Raw genomic sequence first — 16,374 nt, 5'->3', positions numbered from 1 at the left:
GCACCCTAGAGACCAACTAAGTTTGTTCTCTCTAAGGTGCTACTGGACAATTTTTTTATTTTTTATTTATTTTTATTGTGTCAGACCAACACGGCCACCTACCTGAACTTAGACATGTTGTTGGCCATGGTGCAGCCACTGTTTCTCCTCTGGCAGCCTGAATGGAAACAGGAAGAGGAGCTTCCAGTCAGCCTTTCAGCTGCCCCTCATACAACCAGCTACATTTTATTTCAAATTGGTGTTGATTCTAATTTCTACAAATGTGCATCACATAACACCCCACCTTGGCCACCCAGTTTCCCAAAAAGAAAGTGGGAAACACATAAAGAGATAAAATAAAATAAAGGGGGGAAGTCTGCATGGAAGGAAAAGGCACTGGTCAATCCTGGATGAATGAAGACTAAGAAAACTGCATTTTGTTTCAGAATAGGAATCAGAACAATGGTTCTCAGAAACAAACACACTGATTCAGTGATACTAAATTCCTCATGATGACAAGAAGTCATAGAATGTTTTCTGAAATGCAAGCAATTCATTGATAATGACACAACCCATCATTAGAGTACAGTATTCTGTGCAAGTTGTGCCTTTCCCTTAGTGAAAGTGCAAGGCAGGGGTAGCCAACACTGTCCTCTGGCTATTGGACTACAATTCCAATCAGCCCCAGCCAGCAAGGTCAGGGGCAATGGGAGTTGTAGTCGAACAATATCTGGCAGAGGGGTACCCTAGGTTAAGCAGAAGTAAAGTCCAAGGTGAATATGTTATTTATAGACAAATAGGTGAGTGGTTGTTTTAAATGTTGCCTTTAATGCTGTAACCCGCCTGGGACTTTAGGGCAGAGGGTGGTAAATAACCAATTAAATAATTATTAAGTTGCATTTATTTTTTACCAGTTTTATTGTTTTATTAAGTTGCCTTTTCAACAATAGACGTCCCCCTGAAAGAGTGCAGTTTCTATTTACGCTGAGCCCCAAATGGTCTGTGCCACCAACCGAAAACGCTCGCTGGCCTTGAAGAGAAATGGGGGGGGGGGGGCGTGCAACAACATACACACCACCCTTTGCCAACCTGTTGCCCTCCAGAAGTTTGGGTCTACAACTCCCATTACCCCAAACCAGCACACCAATGATAGCTGGGGGCTGATGGGAGTCGCAATGCATGCCATCTGGAGGGCACCAGGTTGGCGAAGGCTTCTATCCGCACTGCATATCCAGGCATGGCCAAACTTGGCCCTCCAGATGTTTTTTGGGACTACAATTCCCATCATCCCCGACCACTGGTCCTGTTAGCTAAGGGTGATGGGAGTTGTAGTCCCAAAATATCTGGAGGGCCAAGTTTGGCCATGCCTGATGTGCAATCGAAAGCCTGACTGAGGGCACCTCTCTCCCCCTCCCCCGCCGCCTGAGCCACGTCACTTTCACTTTCTCGCTCGGCTTCTTTATCCTGGACTGACTCCGGAGAGGTGAGTCTGCTGCCCATCGTCCTGTCCCCCCCCCCGCCCCAAATGCCTCTGCAACGCCAGCCAGCCTTGCCTAGAGACGGCAACGAGTAGGTCGTGGGCGGCCAAAGGAGGCGCCATTAGGAGCTGGGAAGAAAGTTCCCCCTGGGTGGTGGCGGGAATGTGCTCGCCTTCCAGTCCGCCGGAGTGTTTCCGCCGGTGCGGCCAAGCCTGGTCGCGCTGTGGGCGGGGGAAATGGGGCAACAGGGCCCACTTGAAACTGAATAAACGACGAGACAGCTGTTTAATGCGACCCCCGCCCCGCTCGTGTCGCAATGGACGGGGTGGCGGGAGGGTCGCGCCTGACAAGCCCACAAGGCCGCCTGGCGGCTGGGCGGAATGGGAGGTGTTTTCCTGTTGGGGCGGAGACGAAGTGAAAGCTGAGAGGGACAGGCATTTGGTGAGAAAGACTTACTCGAAACCTTTTGTGAAGAAAGAATAGTTCAGGCAGGACCTGGCTGATGATAATGACCGAAGCCGAGCTGTAGAGCGCGTCTGAAAAGCTGGGGGTGTTTTGCTCAGAAGGGCGAGCGGGGGAGAAAGGGTTGTGGGAAGAAACCAAACTTGTTTTTGAGTAGTAGGTGATTTCTTTCTAGTTCATTATGATCCTAATAATAGTAATAATAGTAATAATAATATTTATTATTTATACTCAGCCCATCCCGCTGGGTTTCCCCAGCCACTCTGGGCGGCTCCCAACAGAATATTAAAAACATGAGAAAACATCAAACATTAAAAGCTTCCCTTAACAGGGCTGCCTTCAGATGTCTTCTAGAAGTCAGATAGTTGTTTATTTCTTTGACATTCTTTAAGGATTTAAAGCAGTACCTCGTCACTTTGACCTCAGACCTCGTGGGGGTCCAGACTATATTTTGAAAATAAAAATAAAAATGAACGAATTCCTATGCCCCACAAATAACCCAGAGATGCGTTTTAATTAAAAGCACACATTCTACTCATGTAAAAACACCAGGCAGGCCCTACAAATAACCCAGAGATGCATTTTAAATAAAAGGATACATTCTACTTATGTAAAAACACGCAGATTCCTGGACCATTTGCGGGCCAGATTTAGAAGGTGATTGGGCCTCAGTTTGCCCACCCATGCTTTAAACCAGGCATGTCCAGCCAGGTCGATTTAATGCGGCCCCCGTGGTAGTATATGTCTTGGGGTAAAATCTTTTAAAAAGCTGGTCGGACCTCATGCATGCTCACTTCATCAAATCTGGCCCTCTTTGAAAAAAGTTTGGGCACCCCTGATTTAAACAGTCATGGCTTCCCCAAAGAAGCCTGGGAACTGTAGTTTGTTGTGGGTGCTTTTAGGAGATGCGTGTTCCCCAAACAGAACTACAATTCCCAGGGTTCGTTGGGAAAAGGAAGTAATTGTTAGAACTGCTCTGTGAACTGTAGCTCCATGAGGGGAACAGGCGTCTCCTAACAACTCTCAGCGCCCTTAACAAGCTATGCTTCCTTCCCAGGTTGCTTTGAGGGAAGTAATGACTGACTTAAGTGGGATAATGCTTATCTAAAGGTGTGGCGCTGATGAGACCTCACTAGTGCTTGCTTCTAGAGGGCTGGGTCAAAAGCAAAAGCTTCCCAGTCTGCCACGCATCTTGTGGACCCGTTAAACCCAATTTCGGGCAAAAACGTCCTCGCTGCACGCTTCCACAGAAGATTATTAATACAGGACAATCCTAACCACATCTATCAGAAGTAAGTCCTACTTAATTAACTGGGACTTAGTCCCACATAAATGGATTTGGATTGCAGATTTACATCCCTTGTTCAGGCAGTACAGTTCCAAAGTGGTTCTTGTTTTGGAAATATGCAGTGGCAGATGTAAATACAGAGTGGATGGCTAGGTGGGCTGCTTCTGTGTAATATGGGTACGGTAAAGACCCACACATGGATCCTAAAGTTGGTATGTGATGTCAGTCTTATTCCCTTCCCTTCTGTCCACCCGGGAACCTACAAAATGTATTCCAGAGGCCTTTCTCGTGTGAGTTACTGCATGATGGGCAGGCGACATCTTTTCTTCTGGCACTTGATATGGTTCTTTGCTTGCAGCCTGGCTGTGAGCTGGCGATGGAGTCAGGAGGAGGAGCCACTATGCAGGACTTCCTACTAGACGCCTTAGAGGATCTTGGCCAAGAAGATTTTGAGAAGTTTAAGTTTAAGTTGCGTACTGCAGCAGCTCCCGGGGGTAAGAATATTCCACTTGGACGGATGGAGAAGGCAACTCGGGAGAAGATGGTGGAGCTTCTGGTTGAGTTTTATGAGGAAGAGGCTGCTGCCCTGATGATAACTATTTTTGAAGACATTGGTCTCAAGTACAATGCTTCTAAACTCAGCAAGGGTATGGATTTGTACTCACCTAGATATAATGTGCTATATAATTGACTGCAGTTCAGTATAGCTAATAATCGCTTAGAGCAGGGCTCAGCAAACTTTTTCAGCAGGGGGCCAGTCCACTGTCCCTCAGACCTTGTGGGGGGCCGGACTATATTTTGATTTTTTTAATACGTGAACGAATTCCTATGCCCCACAAATAACCCAGAGATGCATTTTAAATAAAAGCACAAATTCTACTCATGTAAAAACACCAGGCAGGCCCCACAAATAACCCAGAGATGCATTTTAAATAAAAGGACACATTCTACTCATGTAAAAACACGCTGATTCCAGGACCGTCCGCAGGCTGGATTTAGAAGGTGATTGGGCCGGATCCAGCCCCCGGGCCTTAGTTTGCCTACCCATGGCTTAGAGGCTGTTCACCCACCCCTAGCTCTGCTCACCTCACAATTTTACAAGTTCATTGTATTTTTATTTTTCAAAAGTGACTCCTTTCTGTGGAAGTTCTCTGGCACAAAACAAAAATTGCCATTGCAGGTAACAAGAGGCTGGAAGGGAAAAGGGGAGGAAAGGAAACAGCAGCCCTTCACACAAATCCTTTCCAGACTTGGGGTGACACATTTTTTCTTTTTTTTTTTACTGCTCTTCTGTGAAAATCTGGTATATATGAAAACTTGTTATTTCTAAAATAAAATAAAATAATTTGGAACGTGTGCACACAGGTGAACACATATCTGTGAGCAAGCCTACAGGTGGCCTAGATTTCCTGGCTTGGAGCCACACACACATATTTTAAAAATTATTTCTGACTGTTCTGTGTAAATCTGGTATATTTTAAAACTTATATTTCAGTTTTTATTTTTTTACAAAAAATTAAAAGGTGCATGTAGGGGTAAACAAATACCTGCTTGCATTCCCACAAGGGACCTCAGGTATCCAGAACTTACCATGGGCAGGAACGTACTAACTGAGGGGACAAGGACAGCAACATACAGTGCAGTACATCCCATCAAGCTCCACTGCTATTGAGGACTGGAAACATTGAGATAGATTTTAGAGGCATTAAATTGAAATTGCTCCTCTGTGGATGAAGGCATACATATACACACAGAGAAAATAATTACTCGTGTTCACATTAGTGCCCTGGTGTAGACACAGCCCAAGTGAAAATAATTCCTTTCTGACAGAAACCTTCCAAAATGTTCTCAGATAGCTGGGGGGGGGGGGGGGCTTACTTTCCTCAAGCCATTCAACCAAGCAAAATGCTTTTAAACACCGTCAGTTTACTTTCATTTGCTAAAATACAGTTCCTTCCATTTGTTCTGAAACTACATAGTAAAGGGAGGGAGAGACTTTTAAGCGCCAATAAGAAGGAGGAAATGAAAAGGAAGGAAAGAACTCTGATCAGATGGAGGGATGAGGCATGGTGGGCGCTGCATAAAATAGGGTTGGGATGGGCATATGGGGCTGCCTTGCTGCAGGTTGCCCACCTGTGATGCAGATGATATAGAACTGAATTTGATTCCAAATGCTAGTTGACCTAAAGCCCCAAAGCCTGTCTCAAAGCTGGCCTGAACTCAGATTTTCAGGAAGGGGCTTGGTATGTACAGTGATCCTTTCAAGTTTCCTATACATTATGAGCACCAGAGTTAAAAACCTACTGATCGCAATACAAAAATGTCTGACCAGTTATTTTATTTCTTTTTCAGAGGTTGGGAAGCAATTTCAAGGTATGTAAGCACCTCATCGTAAGCCATTGTATGTTTTAGTCTAGAACTCAAGATAAGTGGCTCCCTTGTCATAACTTTTCGAAAGCAGCCTAGAGAGCCAAGAAGACTCTCGAGGCTCAGTAATTTGTAGAATATGTTCGAAGGAGAAAAGCAAACAAAATTGGATAACCACAGGATTGTGAGGCATAACTGCAGATATCAGGTAAGCATGGCCTCTGGAAGATGTAAGTATTTGCATCGCTCTCTAATTTGGGAATATTGCACTGTACCAGTATTAAGAGGGGAGGGAGTGGTAATAGAGAGCTGGTGCTAGACAGAACAGGACTAGAGTTATTCTTCTAGCATTGTCGATGAGCTCTAAAATGGCGTCTGGCCTCCCAAGAGATTGTTTGTGGCTCCCAAAGATTCCCCCACATTTGAATTTTTTATTTTAAGTAAGCTTTCTTTAATTGCTCGCTCCTATGCCCCTCCTTTTCTTTTTTAATCTGTTTAATTTCTGCTCCCACAGATATACCTGTGATGCCAAAAGGTTTTCTGTGTACCCAAGCCCCTCCCTTCAAAGTTGACTTTTTATTTATTTTTTAAAATACTGATCACTCCCAGACATCCCCTGCCGTAACCTTTTGATGCCAAAAGGTTTTTCTGAAAACTTGTTCTTTCCAATGCTAATAAACAAAGACACAAATTGACCACACCCACTTCCCCCTCTGTGACTACAGACACTTTTTTACCAGCCGTGTGCACTTTGACATGCCCATGAGTCAGTACATTTTAATATATATCTTGTTTATGATGGGGGGAAATACAGATCCCATAAAGTAGAGCCAAAGTGAAAGAGGTGTATGCTAGTTTAGGTTTTCCCCAATGATAGGAACAATTCAGAAACAGTTCAGGCAAACGGTATGCCTGATTCAGGGTATTTGAATGTTTTAATGTATTTTTAATAGTTTGTTGGAAGCCGCCCAGAGTGGCTGGGGAAACCCAGCCAGATGGGTGGGGTATAAATTATTATTATTATTATTATTATTATTATTATTATTATTATTAACTTTGCAAACTTGCAAACACAGACCTTGGTAGTCTTGAGCAAAAGAAATGTTATTTAACTCAGAGGGTCTGCATAGACAAGGGACCACTGGGAAATCAAGGGGGGGCCTGGCATCAGGCAAGCATGTTGCAATGCCATGGCAGGTGGTTAATCCTTCTCTCTGTCTATACTAGATTACAAAAAAAAGTATGCTGAGAACGTGAAGGAAGAATACTTGCTAACAGAGGACAGAAACAGTCTCTTTGGTGAGAGCACCCCATTAAATGCCCGCTATATAGAGTTACTTATCATCAAAAAACACCGGCCTCAGAAGCAGAGGGAACATGAATTGGTTGCTACTGGCAGGCTGCACATGGACATCTTGGAAACCAACAGTTCAAATTATTCATCAACTGATATACAAAGCCTTTTTGAACCTGATGAATCGGGAATAGCCCCAAGAACTGTGGTGTTGCAAGGACCTGCTGGTATTGGTAAAACAATGACCGTGCAGAAGATTATGCTGGGCTGGGCTGCTGGGGAGCTGTACCAGGACGTCTTTGACTACGTGTTCTGTATTCGCTGCAGAGAACTAAGCCTTGCTGAAGATGCCAGCAGCCTGGCTGATCTTATTGTAGATCAGTGTCAAGACATGTATGCCCCAGTGAAAGGGATTTTAGCCCACCCTGAAAAGCTGCTTTTCATCATTGATGGCTTTGATGAGCTTTGTTGCTCCTTAGAGCTCATAGGAGACAGTTTCTGTGATGATCCTTATTCAAAGATGTCCATACAGGGTGTTCTGAGCAGCTTGTTGAGAAAGAAGCTTTTGCCCAAATCCTACTTGTTAATCACCACAAGACCTGGTGCTGCAGAGAAGCTGCATGGGTGCTTGAAGTTTCCGAGATTTGCTGAGATCCTTGGATTCACTGAGAAAGGTCGCCGTGAGTATTTTTTCAAGTTCTTTAAAGATGATCAGAAAGCCAACCTAGCACTGAGATTCATTGAAAATACCAGTGCAGTCTCCACCATCTGCTTCATCCCCATGGTGTGCTGGATCATCTGCTCTGTCATCAGAGTTGAACTGGAAACTGAAGACGAGATTGCAGACACCTTGGACACCACAACAAAAGTCTTTGTACAGTTTTCTCACAATCTTCTTAAGCATGATTCTGCGAAATGGAAGAACTCCTCTCTGAATGAGCTCGGAAGGCTCTGTTCCTTGGCACGGGCTGGCATCCTGGGACAGAAAATCCTCTTTGAGGAGCAGGATCTCAAGGAGCATCATTTGGAGGTTTCTGCTCTTAAAGACCTGTTTCTAGACAGAAGAACATTCCAGAGGGGGGTTGGCCGGCACAACCTGTACAGTTTTCTCCATCTCTGCTTCCAGGAGTTTTTTGCTGCCATGTGGTATATTCTGCAGAAGGACTCAACAGAAGTTTCAGATAACAGTATGGGGGACTTGAAGACACTTTTAGCTGAGTGCGAGAAGCCAGGCAATGAGCATTTAACATTAACAGTATGCTTCGTATTTGGCCTGAGCAGTGAAAAGGTGCGCATCTTTCTTGAGCAGACTCTGCAGTGCAAGACATCTGACCTTGTGAAGCCTTTCTTGCTTCAGAGAGCAGAAGAAGTGGCGACTGAGGAGCCTCCTCGAAAAGGTCATTGCCTGCTGAAGTTTTTCCACTGCCTGTTTGAGACCCAGGAAGCAGAATTTGCAAACCGTGTGATGCATCATTTCCAGAATATTAACCTTTCTTACCAGATGCTCTCGGTGCTGGACTGCAGGGTTTTGGCGTTCTGCTTGCAGCACAGTAAAATCGAGGATCACTCCATTGATCTAACGTTTTGCAGGCTGATGTCTTACCACATGAGAGCTTTGGCTCCAGGAATAAAAAACTGTACAACTTTAAAGTAAGTGATGCCATCATATTGTTTTTTTAGGAACAGCAAATGCCAGGCATTTCAGGATTTGAGTGGAGAGCCTTTGGGTTGGGCACTGATTTGTTTTTCCCTTTGTTACTAGGATTACTTGTCAAAGGAAGACACTCCCAGACTCAAGCACACTGTGTTGTAGTGGTGGAATAGCCATGTATTCACTTCTTCACCATTTCTGAAACCATATGAAATCAGTGTGGCAATATATTCCTTGTATAAATGCCTTGCTGTCAGTAACCATGGCTCAAAATCCCTTCCAGTCTCCATCTTTGGCTCAAAAGCTCATGCAGTCTCCTTGTCCCCCTGCCTAGAATAGTATGCACAAGAAGGCGAAAAGCCCCTGGTTTCCCTGGCTTGAAAATCCTAGACCAGCAAAGTCATGCATGTAGTTGGGAGATGCATACTGGGCTTGGAAAAATAAATGTTGATGGTGGTGTAACTAATGTATTCCTGGTCACCATTCTATTTCTCAATAGAAATTTTGAAATAAGGAAATAAAGGCTATATTCCCATACACACCTACGTGGGTGTAAATCTCCTTGAACTCAATAGGACCCTTCAGTAGCTATGCATAGGAGTGCATGGAAGGTGTGTTATTTTTCCGCTAAGTACACAGGTGCCAGCCTTCCCCATAAAAACTTTGTTCTGTTCTCTAACACCTAGAATTGGTTGGCACTGTGGTAAGAGTGCCCATCTGCTTGGCCGCTCTAGAGTTTCACAGAACTCAAAAACCTGCAATTAGAAATCTCTGTGTGTTCAGTCAAAACAAATTTCACCATAGATTCCAATTTGTATTACAGCTACATTTTAGTTTTGACAGAATTCTGGCTTGTGGTTGTTTTTGGACCAGAAACAGTACCATGGTTGGAGAACAGAAGGAACGCATTGGGGAGCAATAAGTGTGTAGGGGCAAGGAAGGGAATAGAGCGTGGGATCCTTCTTGCCCATAGCACCCTCAGAAAGCCACTTCCTCATACACAAACTTTTAGTAATCCCTAATTTTCAAGTATTTCTCTGTAAATGGCTAGAAGCCTGTTCTTTTCATAAGGAAGTGGAGATTTCACACTTCTGTGTGAGCTATTAAGTTTCTACATTGGATGGTCCAGTTCCAACTATGCAGACCCACCTTCTTATATTCCTCCTAGATTTTGAAGAATCAGCCCTGAATCTTTTTTCATCTTTCTCATTCTCTGTCTTTCTCATTATAGCTTTGGAAGTAACAAACTTGGAAACTCAGGAGTGCATGTTCTCTGTGCCACTCTGAAGGAACTAGACTGTAATGTGACCACTCTAAAGTAAGTAACAAGGGAGCAGAGACACATACAAAAAGTTGGGTGTATGTATGACATCTTTGTGGGCTTGGAGTTCAGATTATTTGCTATCTGCGCACTATTCCAATGGGGTGCAGGGTCTGTGGGAGTCTGGATGCAACTAGCTGGCAGTGAGAGAGAAATTTCACAGTGGGAAGGGTTTTTAGACACAAGTAGCCAGACACTGGTGCTGAGAGCAGGATGCAAAGACAGAGTAAGGTCTGGGAACAAGACCAACAGGACCAGGGACAGCTCCACATCAGCAGACAAGTTGTCTCCAGGAGATACAGAGCTCATCTCCTTATAATTTCCTCTTAATGACTGCTCAAGTCCCACTTCCAAGTAAAGTGGGGGGAGGAAAGCACTCTGGCTCAGTAGCTTCCTAGTATGCCTTCTGGCACATAAGGCAATGAGGAAAGAGGAATGTTAGGTATTCCTCATACGGACTATTCAAGCTGGCAACTTGGCTTCGAGTTGCAAGTTAAATTCTGGAAGTAGACTGAATAATAGTTTGCTTGTAACTATATATTCCTTTGAGTCTGTTCTCACCAAAGCTTTGAGGAAAGGATAATAGTGCTTAGACATAGTGTGTGATCTGTCTATGACCTTGCGTCCATTTTGTCCCTGCCAGTCTTCATGAGAATTACCTCACAGATGATTGCGCCCAAGAACTTTGCACTATTCTGAGCACCAGCCACATGCTCTGCACCCTAAACCTTCAAGACAACTCCTTCTCAGAGGTTTCTGTGCCTTTCATCCGCCACCTCATGGAGACCTGCCTCAGCCTGACTGTTCTGTCGTAAGTGCTGATAAAGGGTGGGAGAGAGAACTAACCTTGCCTTCCAGGAAACTGATAGGATTGCTTTGCTGTTGTCGCTCCTGAGGCCAAAGAAGTGAAGTGGCAGGATGGGAGGAGTATTTTGACTGAATGGCAAAGGATTAAGAGCAGGTTTCTCAGAGCATATCTGACCTTACAACTTGTCACCAGAAGAGTTTGCTCTTTATAAGCAGATTTCAACATAACAAATACACACATTTATGCTGACATCACACACATTTCCATCCAGAAACAGAGGGTGGTTAAAAGAAAAGGGAAATTGCTGTTTCCAGTTCCTTTACATGGGAATAAAATGGTTTGAGCACATGATGTAAGGCCAAAAGCTGAAGCCAGTAAAACTTTCCATTCTGCTAGCACGCTCTCCTCCTGCTCTCATTTAGGTCCAACATAGAGATTGATAGTTGTGTAACCACCCAGTTCATCCCACCAGATTTGCTCCTGGCCAACTGAAGACATGCTACAGACTTGCCAGATTCAATTAAAGCTATGGTGTCTTGGACGTAGGAAGAGAAGGAAAGAAAGAAAGAAAGAAAGAAAGAAAGAAAGAAAGAAAGAAGTTGTGATGATGCTTCTTGCTTGCCTCAAGGATACATTGCAGCCAAGCAAACACACTTGAGGGTGTGGAACAGTGTCAGTGAGGAAGAGGGAGAGAGGAAAGACAACCTAAGTAAGGAGAGTCCTGAGGTTTGGAGGGCTGCATTCGGCTTTTGGGCTTGAGATTCCCTTCCCCTGCCTCAGTCACATATGTCGAGCTCCTGCATACCCTTAAAACATATCACTCACTTCATTACCTTAAGTTAAATCACTGGATCCTTCCTCTCTCTGCTGCTCACTTCATATCATAGGATATGAAGACAGAAGGTAGCATTGCAGCCCACTCATAAAAACTGCAGCTTCAAATCCTGGTACAGTGGTACCTCAGGTTAAGTACATAATTCGTTCCGGAGGTCCGTTCTTAACCTGAAACCGTTCTTAACCTGAAGCACCACTGAAGGAATGGGTTTCTGTGTAGCAAGTTTAAAACTGACTCAACCCCCCCACCCCTTTTGTTCTTTCAAAAGAGAGCATTTTAAAATGCGTAAAACTTGAGCTGTTGAGCAAAAGCATAATAAGGACACAATTGCATAAACAAGCTCTCTCCTTTATCAGTCACGGGGAGGGATGACCCTGACTCTTTAGGGGAACAAAGAAAACACGTCAATACTTTATCTTATGTGCTCACCACAAAATACGTGGGGACCGATGTCCGGGAAAAACGCCAAAAGCGTGTTCCCGGAGATCATGACCTCTTCCAGGAACAGGAATATCCTTTTATGGTCAGGAGTGCAGGAAGGAAATCCCTTTTATGGTTAAGAGTGCCGGAGCAGGAACATCTGTGATGTCAACCTGTGTGTACAAGCTGACGTGGCTGGGGAAGGGGGAGAGGTGCCTGGAGGATATATACACTGCATGAAACTTGTCATTTCTTTGGACTTGCTGTGGACTTGATCACGCAAGTGCCTTCTGCTATCCGGAGAGCAGAATAAACTCTTTCTTTGAACCAACTCAGTGTCATTTGACTTCCTTCCTCCTGTCCCGGAGCAATGCAGACCCAATCGGTGAACTCCAATAAGGCTACACCACTTTAGCTAATGGGGCCTCCTGCTGCTGCTGCGCCACCGGAGCACAATTTCTGTTCTCATCCTGAAGCAAAGTTCTTAACCCGAGGTACTTTTCTGGGTTAGCGGAGTCTGTAACCTGAAGCGTACGTAACCTGAAGTGTGTGTAACCCGAGGTACCACTGTATTCATTTGTACTCATTTCTGGTTATCTTTCCTTTTCTTCCAGGTTGGGTAGTAATGGATTTGGTGAAAAAGGAAGGAAACGCTTGAAACAGCAAGAGAAGAAGTTAACTAAGTCAGGACGTCCTTTTTTGTTGTGGCTGTGACACATTCTAATTTGTATGCTCTGGATCAACAGCAGTCATGTTACCAAAGGGCAGCACTGTACTGAATCAGGTAAACGTGCTTGTAGCTGCAGGATGGGAGTTCTAGAGCTGAACATTTTTTTAAAAGAAAGAAAGGCAGCTTTAAGGCTCAGATGCAGAGCTGCCAACTTTAGTTGTTGAAATTGCTTCCCAAACAGGAAGGATGAAATGAGCAGTCATTGGATTTAAAAAGTAAGCACTTTGATCAGCTATCTGATTATTATTATTTTTTAGTATTTTCTTACTCAACCTAGCAGCCTTGTTTTAATTTCACTTTAATTTGTATACCACCTTTCTATATTGCTCTACAGAAGGCAGTTTAGAAGCTGAAGAAACAACAAAATTAAACAACACCGATCACACATCTTATTAACGAACCAATCCAACAGAAATAAGGCAAATAAAAAAATATGGCTTAAAATCAACAACTTATATCCAATACAGTGGTGCCTCGCAAGACGAAATTAATTCGTTCCGCGAGTTTTTTCGTCTTGCGGTTTTTTTTCGTCTTGCGAAGCACGGTGTCGGAAAAGTTTTGGAAAAGCTTCAAAAATCACCAAAGTCTTCAAAAACCTCAAAAAAAGCTACCACACCGCGTGCTATGAGTTGCTCCTCGAAGTCAAGTCGCAACTGTATTAACGGTTTTAAGAAAAAGGAAACAAACTTGCAAGACGTTTCCGTCTTGCGAAGCAAGCCCATAGGGAAAACCGTCTTGCGAAGCAACTCAAGAAACCAAAAACCCTTTCGTTTTGCGAGTTTTCCGTCTTGCGAGGCATTCGTCTTGCGAGGTACCACTGTACAGTAATATTCAACAGTCCCATTAGAATATAATAGTACCCTATAAAAATAAATTTCAAAATACCAACAAATAACAATTAAATAGAAATCCACTATCAACAATTACAATAAATCATTACTTAAATTATAAAGATAACAGCAAAATTACAATACATAAGATACCGCAATACATAAAAATTCTTGTAAAAAGATCAAATTTAGCAGCAGGGGCACATAGTTTATGAAATTATTAAAAGATTCCCCCCTCCCCAGGTCACACAAAACTCCTCTCTTCCAGCTGCTTTTGCTGTTCTTAAAGCAAAGGCTGTTGAGAAAGGCTGTTGCTCAGCTGGACGCGATTAAGGGCAGGCAAAATGAGGCTCATTTGCTGTTCTTCACACTTCCCAGCCAAGGGAGCTGACAAGCTGCTGAGGCAGTTGTAGTTGTTAAAATGAGATGAAGAAGCAAGGTGTTATGGCTACTCACATCTCCATGAGTGGATAGAAACTAAATATTCTCATAGCTTTATTACAAGTCCTGCAATATTTGTCCACTAATGTGAAAGTTGGCAACCATGTTATGGTATCTTCTAGAGTTGCCATATTTTGAAGATCAAAAAAAAGGACACATTTGCCAACTTCTACTTTATAACTTTGGATCGCTATGACAACACTTATTTTACATACCCACGAGAAAGAGGACGTGTCCTGGAAAAAGAGGACATATGGCAACCCTACAACAAATCCAGGTCCTGTTCAGACCCTAGTCAAAATAATTTGCAGAGCTGTATATTGATATATAGTAACAGTGAGTGTATTATATAGAGGGGGTGAATCAGGAAGGGGTTTGCATGGAATCCTCCTGCACTGTGTGGCCACTGTGGGAACAGGATTCAGGACTAGATGGGCTGTTGGCTTTATCCAGGAGGACTTTTCTATGGTCCTCCAAGAACATGGTCTGTTAACTTGTAGAAACCATAGATCAGGTATCCCCAAACTTGGCCTTCCAGATGTTTTAGGACTACAATTCCCATCATCCCTGACCACTGGTCCTGTTAGCTAGGGATGATGGGAGTTGTAGTCCCAAAACAGCTGGAGGGTCGAGTTTGGGGATGCCTGCCATAGTTCATTTTCACATGTACCATTATCAACTCAGTTATCACACATCCTCATTCCTTAATATAAATAAATAACATATTTGTGCAAATACAGAACCTTACATTTATCTCTGCTGAAATTCATTGTTAGTTTTTTAGTAGTTCTCCGCCCTGTCATGAAAATCTCAGTTCCTTTTTCAGTTTTCTAAGGTCTTAGCTACCCTTTACAGCTTGGCATTATCTGCTGATTTTTATGAACATCCCTTCCTTCATGCATGTCATTTGCCTCCTTCATATTTTTTTCTGTGTGTTTTATTTAATGTTTATTTGTGGATTTTAATAGTACCTAATATAATGACTCAAAATATAAAATAAGTAGAGCATATCCATGAAAATAAATGGCAAAATGTCACATTAAAACTAAGAAAAAGTGCACTGTTATTTATTCATTTCATTTATGAGTTGCTTCCCATGAAACATCCTGAAGTGATTAACAATAAAAGCACCCAACAATAAAACCACATTTCTACATTTTAAAATCCCAGATCTGGTACAGATTGGGATAAGAATTAACCTTCCATCCCACCCTTAAGTGACACATTTTAGTCAAAGTAAAGCATTTTTAATGGGAGAGTTAAGAAAATGTTTAAATCGCTTTTGCTGAAATCAGTGGGATGTGTGTTGTTGTGTGCCTAGTCTTCTTTCCCCTTATTACTAACTCATAAAGAGAAGCATGGGAAGTGAGGTGGAAGGCGGGGTGGGAAGTGTTTTGCATTGCCATCAGAACATAGGACGATTTCAGCCTAAAGTGGCTTCAAGGAGATGAAGGTCCATAGCCTGGGTGCTACCCCTGATAAAGTCTAGTCATCTGTAATTGAAGTTCTTCCACTCAGATGGTGCCTTTAGAAAAGCATCCCCAGCAAACATTTGCATTTCTTCTGAACGTGGCAGCTACAGTGTGGCTTTTAATTAAAAGCAGATGTAACATTTTATTGTGCTTCCCTAGGGATTTTTGTTCTCAGAAACTGTTGGGTCATGATTGTTGGGTCATATTAAAAATCCATCATAAAAGAGACAGCCCCAGTGTGCTTATGGAATGTTGCAATTGTGCTCAGCAGACAGCAGCAAGACACTAAACAGCTTTCAATTAGAATTACACAACTGAAACACAGGTGCCTTCATTTCCCCTTAGTTATGGCCTTAGGAAGTGATTCATGGCGTCCAGAGATAGCAGGAGTACCTGCTTGCAGGGGCATAGGAAGGGGGCTGCGGAGTGTGTGGCTCACCCCAGATGTCATCCTTGAGGGGGGTGACAAAATGGCACACCACGGGGGTCGGCACTTACCACAGGGCGTGGCCTGGCCAGCACGCCCAAGCCACCCATCACTCCTGGGCATAGCTGTCAACTTTCAGATTTGAAAATAAGGGATCAGCAGCCTCACCTGTCCCGGGGACAGTCTACAGGATATCTAACAATCTGGGATAGCAGCAGGAAGCAGCGGGAAACGGTGCTGGAATAAGGGAATTTCCTGCAAAAAAAGGGAAGGTTGACAGCTATGCTCCTGGGAGTGACGTGGCTCAGGGCCCTGTGCTGCCTGAAATGGCAGCATGGGGCTTGTGTCCACCAGGCAAACTCCATGGGCAGTTTGCCGCTTCGCCCCCCTGGGCGGATACTGAAACCGCCCCAGTGTGCGGATTGCCCTGCCCCCGTCGCTTTGGGTGCCGGAGCAGCTATCTACACCCCTGCCTGCTTGATGGTGCTAGTATCTCTGGGAAATGAATGGGACATATTGAGCATCCCATTTTGCACGGAAGGTACCCATTTGCTCAGAAGCAGAGGGAGCC

At 43.8% G+C, this 16,374-nt stretch overlaps 1 protein-coding gene across 7 annotated transcripts; it reads left to right on the top strand.

Moving 5' to 3' along the window:
- The first annotated feature begins 49 nt into the window (after positions 1-49).
- Positions 50-15,519, top strand: LOC308470321 (NACHT, LRR and PYD domains-containing protein 3-like). 7 transcript variants are annotated; one of them, XR_013982368.1, is made up of 8 exons: positions 1,263-1,462; positions 3,566-3,854; positions 5,560-5,580; positions 6,802-8,518; positions 9,751-9,837; positions 10,484-10,651; positions 11,121-11,357; positions 12,518-12,861. XR_013982368.1 is itself a non-coding variant. In XM_080993472.1 (7 exons), the coding sequence occupies exons 2-7, from the start codon at positions 3,584-3,586 to the stop codon at positions 12,615-12,617; spliced, it is 2,364 nt and encodes a 787-aa protein (XP_080849598.1). In that variant the 5' UTR covers positions 1,273-1,462; positions 3,566-3,583; the 3' UTR covers positions 12,618-12,861. The 7 variants fall into 7 exon arrangements, 4 of the variants coding, with proteins under 4 accessions (XP_080849599.1, XP_080849598.1, XP_080849597.1 ...); XR_013982367.1 differs by lacking the exon at positions 10,484-10,651 and having other exon boundaries at positions 50-1,462; XM_080993472.1 differs by lacking the exon at positions 11,121-11,357 and having other exon boundaries at positions 1,273-1,462.
- The last annotated feature ends 855 nt before the right edge of the window (positions 15,520-16,374 follow it).

Source organism: Podarcis pityusensis, assembly GCF_964106645.2.
Source record: "Podarcis pityusensis genome assembly, chromosome: 2".
NCBI lineage: Eukaryota > Metazoa > Chordata > Lepidosauria > Squamata > Lacertidae > Podarcis > Podarcis pityusensis.
The sequence above is the reverse complement of the archived record's forward strand: the minus strand, read 5'-3'. Positions and strand labels throughout refer to the sequence as shown.